This window comes from Eptesicus fuscus, chromosome 7 (genome assembly GCF_027574615.1).
Source record: "Eptesicus fuscus isolate TK198812 chromosome 7, DD_ASM_mEF_20220401, whole genome shotgun sequence".
NCBI lineage: Eukaryota > Metazoa > Chordata > Mammalia > Chiroptera > Vespertilionidae > Eptesicus > Eptesicus fuscus.
In genome coordinates this window covers 17,639,440-17,652,794 of record NC_072479.1, presented here as the reverse complement: position 1 = coordinate 17,652,794, position 13,355 = coordinate 17,639,440, and the positions used below count along the sequence as shown (strand labels likewise).

General features: G+C 58.5%; 1 protein-coding gene across 4 annotated transcripts in view; it reads right to left on the bottom strand.

Annotated features, from left to right (window-relative positions):
* Window positions 1–2,342: 2,342 nt before the first annotated feature.
* Window positions 2,343–13,355, bottom strand: part of TSPAN9 (tetraspanin 9) — a 204,459-nt gene continuing 193,446 nt past the window's right edge. For all 4 annotated transcript variants that reach the window (XM_054718783.1, XM_028148519.2, XM_028148521.2 and 1 more), the window contains 6 exons: window positions 7,571–7,762; window positions 7,127–7,201; window positions 5,874–5,975; window positions 4,974–5,105; window positions 4,497–4,580; window positions 2,343–2,959 (listed from right to left, as the gene is read on the bottom strand). In XM_054718783.1, the coding sequence (XP_054574758.1) occupies window positions 2,888–2,959; window positions 4,497–4,580; window positions 4,974–5,105; window positions 5,874–5,975; window positions 7,127–7,201; window positions 7,571–7,762 (657 nt within the window). In that variant the 3' untranslated portion in view covers window positions 2,343–2,887. The remainder of the gene's footprint in view (window positions 2,960–4,496; window positions 4,581–4,973; window positions 5,106–5,873; window positions 5,976–7,126; window positions 7,202–7,570; window positions 7,763–13,355) is intronic.

The following is a 13,355-nucleotide window of genomic DNA, read 5'->3' as shown; positions in this document are numbered from 1 at the left end:
GGCCAGGCCCCACCCTGGACTTCTGCGTCACTGCGGGGAGAGGAGGGAAATGGGAGAAGGGGAAAATGAGCCCCGGACTCTAAAAGGCTGAAGGACCAAGAGCAGACCCCACGCGCCTGGTCCAGCTCCCATCCTACGCCAGGTCCCTGCTAGTTAGCACCTCCACCAGTGGTGGGCAGGGGGCCCGAGAGCCAGACAGGCGTTTCCATCCATTTGGCTGCTCTTTGGCCACTGAAACAAGGAGGGATGGCCACCTGGTTCCAAGTCAGACCAGAACGTTTGCATGAGCATCTGGGGTGGGCTCAGCAGCCTTCCTGAGTGCGCCCAGGATGCAGGCCCAGGCCCGCAGGGGGACGGCAGGGGGAGGCTGTGCCCACACCTGCTGCAGCCCCCGGAGCAGGGCTCAGGCCCTGCTCACTCACCTCCCCAGGTGGCTGCAAAGAAGGGCCAGGGAAGGCATTCCCCTGATGCCGTCTGCAGGACCCTGACCTTCTGAGCCGTCTGTAAACTGCCTGCATCAGACCTGACTAAGCTAACTCTGACTCCGGTGAGGGAAGCCACGCTGCAGCCTCCAACACAGTGGGGGCCAGACACGGGCTTGGAAGGGCGCTCCAGCCCGTGCACAGCACCTTCTACCCAGTGCAGGCTCAGCCAATGACGGAGCCACCAAGCACAGGCTGAGGCCAGAAGGGAGTTTGGGAACTGTGACAAGGCTCTGAGGACAGATGATAGGGTGGGGCTCAAAGGAGGAAGGGCCTGAAGCTCCAGAAACATAAGATTGCCAGGGAGGCCACACACCCCAAGGTGCTAGGCTTTTGCTGTTGATTTTAACAAAAATTAAAAATTGCATTGATAGGCATAAACAACCCCCCACCCCCAGCATAAACTCATTGTGCACCACGTCCCACTGTGCGACCTGAATGCTTGTTTGCTGTCTCCACAACGGCCTGGGGGCAGGCCGCGAGGGGCTCTGCAGACTGGGTTCCCGGAGGCGGCCAGAGGACCCAGCGGCAGTTTTGCTCAAACGTGTGCTTACCCGTCCTCCACCCCAGGCCCCACCCCCCCAGCTCTCCAGTCTGCACCAGCTCTCAGGGGGTGGCTCTACTGCCCAACCCACTCCCCACCCTCCAAAGACGTGAGTCCTGAGCTCACCCGAAGTTCTGTCCTCCTGGTCCTGACTGCACTGCACTGAAGGTCAGGGGAGGAGTTGCTGGCTGGGCAGCTGAGTCCCAGCTCTTGGAACAGACAGGTGGAGGCTGGAGGGATGTGGGCCTGGTGGGAAACTAGGCCTGGAGCCAAGTGGTGTAGGAAAAGGCAGCCTCCCTGAGGCCCCACCTGGGGAAGCACCCCAGGTCCCACCTAGCTAGTGGGGAGCCTTTTCCAGCTCCATCCCACGGAGTCTTGACTTTCTTCTTGAACTGCAAAATGCTCGCTTAGACCAGCACAAGTTCTGGTGGGCGCCGAATGCCCCGCCCACCTCTCATCTCCCAGGCCCTGACTCAGGCGGCTTCCTCCGGGGGCTACTTATCAGGATCCAATCTGACATCTCTCAGTTTTCTGTACTTCTCCTTGGGGTCACTGGGGACGTGATTGCCACCCACCCCACCATCCATGAGCCCCGAGGAAGGAGATGAGTCCTGGGACCTGGACGGACACCTCCCCCTTCCTCCCAGCAGGAACCAGCAGCCCGGTGCACCGGCTGGAATGGTCATGGGCACCACTTCCACCTGCCCTCCTACTCCAGGGTCCTCTGCCACAGTCTGAGCAGCAAAACCTCAGGACTGCCTCCCCTTCCAGAAGCAGCGTGAGAAAGTGAGCAGCAGCTGAACGAGAGGTATGTGTCCGGGAGTTTCTAGCAGGAATGTCTGTGAAATCACTGGGGTTGGCAGATGTCATGGGAAGGCCCACGGGGGTCGGGGGGGGGGGGCGGGGAGTGAGGAGGGCCTCCCGTGCCAGCAGAGGGCAGAAGGAGGAGGAAGGGAAGGAAAAACAACTGCTCATCCATGAAGTGGAAGGACCCACAACGGCTCCAGCTGTGTTCCTGGGAAAGCACCCGGCAGCCCCCCAGGGACCCCGCTGCTCTGGCCTCCTGCACCGGCACGCGCAGACACGTGGCTCCTGAGCAGGACGCTCCTCACGCTGCCGCACGTGCCTGTGTCACCTCCTCTTCCAGGCTCCTGTGCCACCGGCCGCCTCCTCTCAGGGCCGCTGAATGCAGGCTGGCCCGCCTCGCCCAGTGCCTCCTGCCCGCTGCACAGTGGTTTGTCCTGACTGAAACCCGGCGCACGTCCTCTCTCCCACCCATCTCCCACCCTCAGAAAAAAATCAAACTGTTACAGAAATCAACACAGTAAAAAGTTATAAATCAGAACGCTAACCCTACACTTATCTGAGATAATATTCCTGAATAATCATAATCAGAGTAAAATAAAATAAAAAAGTTACACTGTAAGGTATAAAAAGCCTGGGCAAGGTGCTCCCTGGGTCCCGGCCGGAGGCTGCGGCCCCCGCTCTCCGAAGGGAGGCCTCTGCTGGGCAGTCTCTCCGCCAGGCGGGAGCACGCACGGCCCCCCACGCGCACAGTGTGGTGTGAGGAAGGGCGGGGTAGCCACCATCGGCGTGGCCTCCTCGAACGCGCCCCCCGGCCCACCCTGTCTTCTTTGGCAAATGCACAGATGCAGGAATCCAGCACCCCCAGCACCCCAAGGTCTCCGTGCCTCCTCCCCCTGGCTCTCCACCCCAAGAAGGCTGAGGCGGGGGGTGTGGAGGGCGCTGGGGGACGTGGGTGCAGGGGGCAGCAGTCTGGAGTGCGGGCAGGCAACACAAAGCTCAAATCTCCTTCTTCCCTGGCACAGTGTCCGCGTGGGGGCTGGGCTCCCGCTGGCGCTCAGGCGTCGTACTTCTTACCAGTCCGGTGGATGTGCTGGAACAGGGTCATGGAGAAGGCCATGCCCAGAATCTGAAAGACACGGGGAACGGGCTCAGACGAAAGCCCCGCGGCTGGGGCCACCGACAGCAAATGGAACCACTGCTGGTGGGCGTAAAAAACCTGGTGGGATGAGGATCGTGGTGAACGGAGGAGGGCACCCAGCGACCAGCCCAGGGCCCACCGTGAGCTCAGCCCTCAGAGGTCTCTGCACAGAATGTCGCTGAACCTCTCTCTCCATCTCAGAGTGCTGTGAGGCCGAGAGCGCAGAGGGCGGGCCCTGCATGGAAGCTAACAGGCGGTGCGGAGGGGGAGGGGATGCGACCTGTGCTCATTCCTTCTGTTCTGGAATACACAGCGTGCTGTCGTGGGCTGCAGCAGACACGTCTCACCAGTGATGCTTAGGACGACATTAATACTCGTTTGTTATTCCCTCAACTCCTGAATCCTGAAAGGGGGTGGTGACAGCAGGGAGCCGGCCTGTGGCCTCACAGTCACCACAGAGAGTCTGCTTTGGGCACAGAGCAGGTGACACTGTGCCTCTCCTGGCTCCCACACCGGAGGTGCAGGCATCCGTGGAGGAGACCATGGTGGATGAGCCCCACCCCGAGGTTCTGACCCCAGGAGGACCCGAGATGAGCCCCGCTCTCGGTACCGAATGGTGAGGGCAGCTCACATCAGAGCTCATCTGCTCAGCCTGCGAGCACTTAGATAAATCAGACACCACCTGGCCCCTGGGCCCCCGAGTTTAGGATAAGGGGGATCCCTGGTGCGGGATGTCGACCGTCTCCCCACGGACCGACCAGTGAAGTTCAAGGACTCCAAGAGGAGTCAGGCATGGACACTCCTGCTCGCCAGGGATACGAGCCATGTGTAGTGGGCACAGGAGGGAGCCCAGGAAATGCTCGTCCCCAGCAAGGTCGGGGCCTCGTGCTCCCAGCCGGCTGTGTGGGCCTCATCGTCCAGAGGAGAGGCAGGGCCCTCCTCTTCCCTCTCCGTCACCTAGGCTAGGCCTTAAGGGAACAGGGTCACGAAGTGCTTGCTAAGAACAGCTCACATGCCTGGCACTTCCTCTGCCTGGTGCAGCTCCCTGCCCCACGTCAGGCATGTTACACGCCCTCCCTGTTGAGAAGAGGCACGATCATCATGCTCATTACACTGATGCGGAAATTCAGGCACACAAGCTAATCAGTGTGCCCAGGTCGCACATGTCTAACAGACGGTGAGGCCAGGACTGACACCTGCGGGCTCGGACCCACGCGCCCATGCTCACAGGTGTTACTAAGGACTCGGGTTTCATGCAGTTCAGCCACAAGGTCAATGTCCCTGGGAAGTGAGGACAGGTGTGTTCACCAGCAAACCCACACGCGGGCTGCACGCCGTGCCAGCATCGGGCCCAAGGCCTAGGAAACGGGAGGAAGCAGCGCCTCTGGGGCCTGTGGGGTCGGGCAGGCACCAAGAGGCCGCAAAGCAGGACAGCGCATGGAGGTGGGGCCGCCTGAGCCAGTGCCTTAACTTGGGGGGCTGCTCTTCTCCAGCTGGGGTGCAGCGAGGCTGATGGCCCTCTCACCTGCATGATAAGGATGCACATCCCCACCGTGCCGAGGACGTGCTTGTTGTCATCAAACCACATCTTCACCTTCTCATAGCAGCCCTAGGGAGCGAGGACCACAGGTGAAGGGCCCGGCATGACGATGAGCACCCTTCCTGCTCAGCCCCCCGCTCTTTCTCCTTCAGCCCCCGTCCTTGCTCTTTCCTCCGGGCCCTCCCTGCCCCTCAGCCTGGTCCTGCCTTTGAGCAGGCCCTGCCCTGCCCAGGGTTCCACCCACAAGGGCTCACTGCACAGCCTCATACCCCCACCCCATTACACTCCCAACTACGGGTCCGGGCCCCTCATTTTCCACCTGCCTTTTGGCTTCAGTCCTGTGTGCCCCCCACATTAAGCCAAGTCCTTGGTGCCCCAGGCCCCCCTCCCTCCCCTGTAGGTTCCTCTTGCCACGGCACAGGCTCCTGGGAGGAGGACCCGGGGCAGGGCCTCGGGCCTCACCGTTCTCCACAGCGGGGTGGTGCTGTTGCGCCCACAGCCCTGGGAGTTCTCCATGCAGCAGCGGTCGGGGACCATGTTCTCGCCCAGCACCGGGTACCAGTCTGTGTAGTCGGTGACGCCGCAGCAGCGCATCTGTGGGTGGGACGCACAGGGTCAGACACACCACAGCCTGCGATCTCCTCCGGGCCCTCCCCATCCAGGCCAACCCGCCCCAGTGAACTGCCCCCTGGAGTTCAGCAGAGGACACAAAGGCCTTCTCTTGTCCGTTTTTGGCCTCAGCTGGGCCCACAGGGGCGGTAAGTGAGAGCTCCGTCCTGGAGGCTGGAGCAGGAGACAGGAAAGCTGCCGGCCCCTCGGAGCTGGGCAGTGACTCTGGCAGGAGCGCTCAGCCCTCCGTCCCACCAGCACCTGCGGCTCTGTGCCCGAGGGATCGTCACAGGCTGGCGCCTGCCCCTCCCCAGCGCTTCCCACAGGGCATCAGGCTGTACTGACTTGTTCTTCTCTTAGAATCAGAGCCTCCTAGCCTGAGCCATGACCAGGGGGCATAGCTGTTGCTAAAATAAATTCTGTCACTCATTCCAAAGCTTCAGAGAAGGATCAGATGGCCTGTCCTCGATTATCCATCCTTCCCAGCTCCCTGTGCCCACTTAGCCACTCGCACAGCTCCCTCAGGCCTGTCCACTCCTGTGTCCAGGTCCTGCCCACCCTCCTTCACTCACCTCCTCGCCGCTCCCCAGCTGCATCCCACTGGCTGGTGTCCGACCGGCAGCTCTCACTTACTATCCAGAAAGCACAGCTGCCCAACTCGGTCACCTGAGTGGGGTCTGAGGCCGAGGCCACCACGCCTCCTCCCCGCCTGCTGGCCCTGCCCGTCCAGTCAGCGGGGCTGCCCGCCCTCACCTCGGCCTGGATGATGTTCCAGGCGTTCTTCAGACCCACGTTGTTCTCTGTGTTGTACAGCAGCAGGCCCTCCTTCAGGTCCTTCTTGGCGTTCTCATTTACCTGTCCGGGTGAGGCAGACAGACAGGACAGTTGGGACCAGGATGCAGCCTGCCCAGGTCAACTAGAACTGCTGGCCTCCTCTCTCCCTGGGGGTGGGGTGCCGGGGCAGGGCAGGTCCACACTCCCAGCTTCAGTCTACACCCACGGACTCCCAGGAGAGCTGTAACACTCAGAGGAAAGAGACCAGCCACACACAGGCCCACATCTTCCCCCATGCTGCCCCTGTCAGAGACACCCTGGGAACCAGAGAGTGGCAGACCAGTCATTTTGATCTTAGGGCCACCCCTCGCTGGCAAGTAGCTTGCCTCTGCTTTATCTGTCATATCCTGGAATAATAATATCTACCTCTGGGGTTGTTGTGAGAATTAAAGGAAACAATGCTTATAAAGAGCCAAGCACAACTGGCACAGAAGGATCTCTCAATATTATTATTTCCTCCCTTTCACAGATGCAGAAGAACGCTTGTTTCTAATCCTAAGAATGACTCCACCTTCCAGTGTGGCTGGGTAAGTACTTCAAGACCCCACGGAACTGAGAGCGACATGGTTCCTGGGCACAGTGCACCAAGGAGCCTGCTGAGCCCTCGGAGACCGGGTGCTTGGCTCCTCATTCCTGGGAGTACCAATAAGAAGTTCTCCAAATTGACGGGGAACGACCTAGTCTGGCGAGGTTGCCAGGGGTCCCCCCACCATCCTGAACCCTGCGGTGCAGCCTGGGAGCAGTCGCTCCGCCTCAGAGGCCTCTGGAAAAGAAAGGGTAGCTCCCCTTCCCTGTTAGCCCTACTCATGGTGTCACCGGCAAAGCTTCTGCATGTTTCCAATGGGTTATCTTCAAATCCCAGCCCAGCCACTTAGTGAGTCTAAATCCCTTCTCCACGTGGTCAACACAAGTACGCCGGAATGCTCCCAGTGACGGGGAGCTCACTGTGCAAGGGGCAGCGCATTGCATCCTTGGACAATTAGGGGACTCAACTTCCTGAGACTACACAGGTGATGAACCATCCCAAACCCGCCTTCCCATGATGCCCCACCAGAACCTCTCATCTGGGCCGGGCCTGTTCTCCGGGCTCCATTTCCCTCTGGCTTGCTCCAGTTTGACCCAACCCTAAGGGCAATGAAATTCCATAAGCTCCCCGCTTCCTGAAGGCTTACCTTGTCCATGTAGACAAAGAAGAGGATAAGTAAGATCAGCTCTGCTAGGAGGATGATCAACAGGACGATGAAAAACTGGAAAGAGAAGGTGCAGGCATGGGCACATGGTGGTGGTGGTGGCCAGGAGCAGGACCAACAAGAACAATGGCAGGGAGGCAGGGACAGGCAGCAGAGAGCCAGGGCTTCCCAGGTATGGGGGGGGGGGGGGGGGACTACCTACTTCTGAGGAAACCCAGACAGGTAGGGGAGGGACATTAAGAGAGGAACCACTAGGGCAGGGATAGCCAATCATGAAGAAGAGGGGAGTGATTGGGCAAAGAACATTCTGGAAGCCATCTCCCTGGGCTCAGTTCTAGCTGATGTTCCCAGGCCTTGCCTGTCATTGTGGCCCAAATGCAGGGTGATCCAGAGTTCAGAGGGTTGGGGGGGTGGGGTCCAACTTACACTGAGGAGGAGGCACTTGTTTTCCTTGATGGCCCCCAGGCAGCCCAGGAAGCCCGTCACCATGACAACGGTGCCTATGGCGATGACTAGGTTGGCTGCAGACAGCGAAGGGAAGCTGGGGGAGAAGGTGGCAAAGTTGCCTTGGGACACGGAGAGCCAGATGCCCACTCCGAGCAGCCCACAGCCACAGAGCTGGAGAGAAAGGAAAGCGGGTTAGACTGGCATTGCTCCTGCATTCACCAGCAGGGGTCTCGAAAGACTCCATGTCCCCACCCCCAACTCTGAGCCACGGGAAGGGTGAGAACAGGGCTACTGGCAAACACGATCACAGCCCCCAGTCATGTCGGCTGTGTGACCCAGACAAATCCCTTCAGCCTTTCCATGTCTCAGTCTCCCTGTCTGGCAAATGGGGTTACACTGGCTTCACTGGCCTCTAGGGTCACTCTGAGGATCCGATTAAATGAGACATAAGCAAAAGCATGTGAGAAATATTGCGGGTCCTAGGTGCAGATGGGGGGCTGCAGTTATTCCACCCGGCAGGGGAGAGGTCCTGGCATTCAGGAAGGAGTCTGGGCAGGGTGTGTGGCGGTCAGGGGAAGCAATACGCACTTGCTCGGGGCAGGGAAAGAAGCTCAGAGCCCAGTTCCTCAGAGCCAGACCCCCCAGTGACTGCCCTGTGGTCCTGAGCAGAGGGCCGTTTGCCCACTGTTCTCAGAGCCTGGAGAACAAAGTTCCCACAGATGGAAAAAGAAAAGGACTCGCTGGGCTGGTTGAGAGCTGACTGAGGGGCTGGCTGAGGTTTAGGACGGAGCAGCCGTCACTGCCTTCGCCATCCATCTGGTAAGCCAGCAACCAGCCCTATGGGCCCGAAAACCGACTCTTCAACAGCACCCCTGGGGCCGCCGCCGCCACTCACTTCACCTGGGGAAGCTTCAGTTTCATTGGCTGCAAATCTCCACGTCTGCCTTATTTTACGCTCGATATAGCTGACAGCCCCCTCCCTCCCGCAGCCCAGAGGAAGTGTGCTGAATCTGAGAAGCCAATCAATCAGTCAACCGATATTTATTGAGTGCCTCTAGCATGCAGCGTCCGTGCCAGAAGAGCTACAACTGCTTTAGAGGCCTGCCTTCCCCGGGCCTCCACTCGGGCTGGGTGGGAGCTATGAAAAAGCAGCATCTGCCCCGGCAGTATACACTGGTGCCAAATAAACGGCACAGGAGTTCAGAGGAGGCCGTCGCTGTCCTGGTCCGAGATGCCAGTTGGTGGAGACAGTGCCCCAAGGATGGGGGGGCTTGGGGCAGACGGAGGGCAAAGACGTTCCACATAGGGGCTGGGGAGCCAGACATGGATCTGACACCCGGCTCCTGCTGGTCCTGGTTGTGCCACTTGCAAACTCCTTTTATTCTGAATGAGAATAATAGCACCTACTTCCTGGGTTGCTTTGAGAATTGATGTGGAAGCAAGCATGGGAAGTGGGTGGAAGTAGCAGTTCCTGGTGCCGAAGCCGTGCTATGAACCAAGGAACCAAGCTCAGAGAGGAGACGCATATATATCGGTAAGACAGGCAGCCCGCAGACCCAAACTGAGCCCCTACTTGGTAAGTGCCAGTCCCCTTTCGAGTGCTGGGGGAGGCGGTAAACTGCACTGGCCTCATGAAGGGGGAGTTCCCACACAGAATGGGAACAAGCAAAGATCTCGCAGAGTTTCAGGCGCTGGTGAGTGCTGTGAAGAAAATCAAGGTGGGCAAGGGATTAGAAAGTAACTGGGGACAGAGTGGTCAGAGAAAGGTGGCCATTGCATAGGGACCCAAATGAAGAGGGGAAGTGAGCCCCACAAATACCTGGGGGAAAGTGTTCTCACAGAGGGAACGGCCCTGAGGTGTCCAAGTGGCCACAGAAGAGTGAAGGAGGTGACAAGTGGTGGGGGCCCAGTAGGCGGCGGCAGGGGACCGATGAGACAGGACGCTGCAGGCACCAGGAAAGAAAATGTGGGTGCTGTTCTTAGTGGGGTGGGAGGCCTCCGGAGCTGGACAGTGACATGATTTATGTTTTCAATAGATCGCTCTGGCTGCTGTTGGGAGAACAGACCATCGGGGGCAAAGGGGGAGCCGGGACAGCAATCAGGAGGCACTGGGGCGGCCCGGCGGGCGGTGACCTGCACCAGGTGGTTACGGAGGGCTGGTCAGAAATGTCCGACTTGGGATATATTTGGAGGGTAGAGTTGACAGGGCTTGCTTAGCTTTAAAGAATCAGTGGGATTTTTACAAATGGGGAAACAAAGGTGATCCAGACTGGGCATGACAAAGAAGTTGGGGAATTCCCATGTATTATTAAACCAAGACTGTTCAAGGAGCATAGGGGATGGGAGTTAGGTAAGTGGAGCGGCTGCCTGGGTCTCCCACGCTGTGGAGAGGGGTCCTGAACCTCCTACGCCCTTCAGCAGCCCTAGGGCAAGGTTCCCAAGGTGGGCACACTCAGGCAGAGCATCCATCCACCCAATGGGGGCATCCCTATGCTTTGCCAGGGGAATAACCCTTGCAACCACTAGGTGGCGCTCCAGGCTGGGTCAGAACCTCTGGGATTGCCCGTGAGGCTCAGAAACTTTCATCCAACTTGTCATTGACTTTCTTCAATCTGCTCAGTATCTATGCTGCCGTCTCAATTTTTCTTTCATTAATCATACCATGGAAATTCATGACCTTCATGTTGCAGATTTATGGTTCCTAAAGCCAGACCCTGCCATGAATAAGAAGAAACCCGCTGCTGCGGCCTCTGGCTACAGGTTGAGGAGCCTAGTAAAGAGAGCTGACTTGGGCTCCTGGACCTGCAGGACGCCCCTATTCCCGGCAGCTGGGACACCAGGGCCCCCAGGACCCTCCCCAGAGAGTGCAGCTTTCCCCAGAAGCCAGTTCTCACTGGGAGTCGGCCTGGTGGTCCCCGCTGTGCCTTCATTCTGCATTTCCCTCCTGGGGGAATGGATGTGAGTTCAAAGAGCCTCCACCAGGGAAAGCTCAATGATTCAGAAGCTCCCAGGAGCCGGTCACTCCTCAGCACTGCTTCTCCGGATCCACACTGCATGTCCTTGATTTGGTCTGCAAGCTTCCCCAAGACCCACCAGCAGCCTCCCTCCAGCACCCGGAGCGAAACGAGCTGTGGGCCCGCCCCCCACCTGCTTCCCCCCTCACTGCCATGCCCAGACCCCACCAGGCCTCAGGCTAGGTCCCAGGTGAGATCTGCTGCCTACCGAGGGGCAACCCCACCAGCAGCCTGTACCTAAGTCCGGGGCTGGGCAAAGGCATGGTACATGCCTGCTGAGTGACTGAGACCCCTGTCACTCTTCCATCTCTCCCCAGAGGGCTGCTGATATGGACCCTATGTCCCCACCTCAGATGACCCAGAACCAGCAGAGCCTCCAGGCAGGAAGCAGACAAACATCACGCCCTAAGTTTACAGAAAATGACACTGAGAGGGAGCAGGCGCCTGTCACACTGCCGGATGGGCCCGGAACCTGGTTTCCTGGCGTTTGGTGCAGGCCCCTTCCACACTGCCACTCCTAGGGGACTGAGTGCATGCCCATGCGAGCCCGGCCAATGGGGAGCAGCAGCACAACCCCCACCATAGCCCCCATCTCATGCCCAGACCCCAGGGTGCTCCCCTCCCTGACTCTGGCCTGTTGGTCAGCCCAGCCTGCATTGAGCTGCCTGAATCTTTGTCTAAAATGCCTCTTTCACCCGTGCTCTCCCTCTGGGGAGCACTCCTGTCCCTTCCTTCCCCTCTTCTCCCCCCACCCCCTCACCCCAGCCCCAGCATTACCTTTGCCCTTCCCTCTCCTGGGCTCCAAGGGCCCTTCTTTTGCTTCTGTAACTTGTTTCCTGAGCCTACACAGCCCAGCTGACTCACTTCTGCTACCTCAGAAACTTTCTAAATCAGCTTTCTCTTATAACTCAAAAAGTAAATAAATACATAAATAAAGTGCCTCTTCTATCACCTTCCCCTGTGTGACCTTCAGATTCTTGAGCTCTTTGAGGTCCAACTTCCCTTAAAGGTGGGATTTGGACAATGGAACTCAGGTCCCTTCCGGCCCGGGTTTGGCCAAGACTGAGACCCAGTGTTCTCAACGCCTAGCCCGGTGGTTCTCAGCCAGGAGCAGCTTTGCTTCCTGGGACGTCGGATAATGTCTGGAACATGTGGGGTTGACACAACCTGGGGAGAGGCCTGCTACTGGCATCCTAGTGAGTAGAAGTCAGGGGTGCTGCTAAACATCCAACAATGCACAGGACTCCCTGCCCCCCCCCACACCACACACACACACACACACACACACACACACACACACACACCAATAAAGAACTATCCAGTCCCAGTGTTAGTAGAGAAGAAACTCTGCCCCAGCCCTCCCATGCCAGGTGTCCATCCTCTAGCTCTCAGTGCCCTGAGAAGACAACATCAAAGAAACAACCTCGTGTGTCCCCTCCAAGGGTGGGGCAGCGTCCTGGCTCTGAGGGTCAACACAACATGAGAGGAGAAAAATGCTGGGAAGACTCCACCCAAGAGCTAGTGAGGGATGGGGCAGGAACACAGAACAGGCCAACATCTGGTGTGTGGCAGCGGGCAGAAGGGAGGAGCTGACAGCAGAAAAGGTTTGCTGGGCAGGAGGGCAAGAAGACAGGAAGCCAATATCCGAAGGCAGAGCAGGAGCAGGGAGAGGGTGAGGCAGGAATGGGAGAGGGGAGGAGCAGGGAGGGGAGCCGCCTCATACGGAGGGTGCCAAGCACAGGAAGGAGGCAAGGTCTGCAATGGCACGGCCAAAGATCAGTGCCAGAGAGCTTAGCTGGTGGCATTCGGGGAAATTCCCTTCCAAAACCAGAGGGTTGTCTCAGCTGAGATGACCGAGCTATAGTCAGCCCAAGGCAGGAAGAGACTGGGGCGAGGCAGAGTGACTCAGGGGGCCGGGATCCAGCCCCTGTTAGCACTGAATGACCCAAGGTCACCAGCCGGGCCTGGTCAGCACCCCTCTCTAAGCAGGAGCTGGCCCAGGGACCATCCTGACAAGCCTCCCTTGCCCCTTGGTCCTTCCCCCCAACAACCAAGGGCATTTCTAAATACTTTCAACTCAGGGCTCCAAATAAATCCACATCAAAACTTGAAGAAATGAGTTCTACCCTTGCATTTGCCCATGGCCTTGATCTCTGTGCAGGCTGGGATTTGGGTCTGTTTGGTTCCTCGCTAAATACCCAGAGCTGGAACAGTGCCTCACCCTTGGCAATGCCTTTGGGTTTCCCTCCGACAGGACTCTCCTGCCTGAGCCCTCAGAGGCTGTCTCAGGATCTCCCCATCGCCCTTGGGCCCATCCGCCAGATGCACAGCGAGTGAGCTGAGGCCCAGTGGGGCCATGGCCACGCAGGGAATAAGCACTCCAGACTCACCTCACTTATTAAGCCTGTTGTAACTAGCCAATATCCCCACTGCATTTTCCTCATCTTCAGTTCAAAGCATATTGATTTGTAGTTTTAATACATGCTTCTGCCATGTAGCCTTATGTATTTTTCATGCAGGCATCCCATTTCTCTGGGGATGAGGCCCATAATTTCCCCTTCACACCAAACTCCTTCCTGAGCTTCTATCCCCACTTACACATCGCTCAGTGCTCAGGGACAGCCACTCCAGTGTCCCCTCATAACTGCCACAGCCTCTCCCCGTTGTGGGGGTGGCCCTCGCCAGGGGTGACCTCCTATGCCAGGGCTGGACCCAGAGCTAAGCACACAGGGATCAACCTTCTGTGTAGA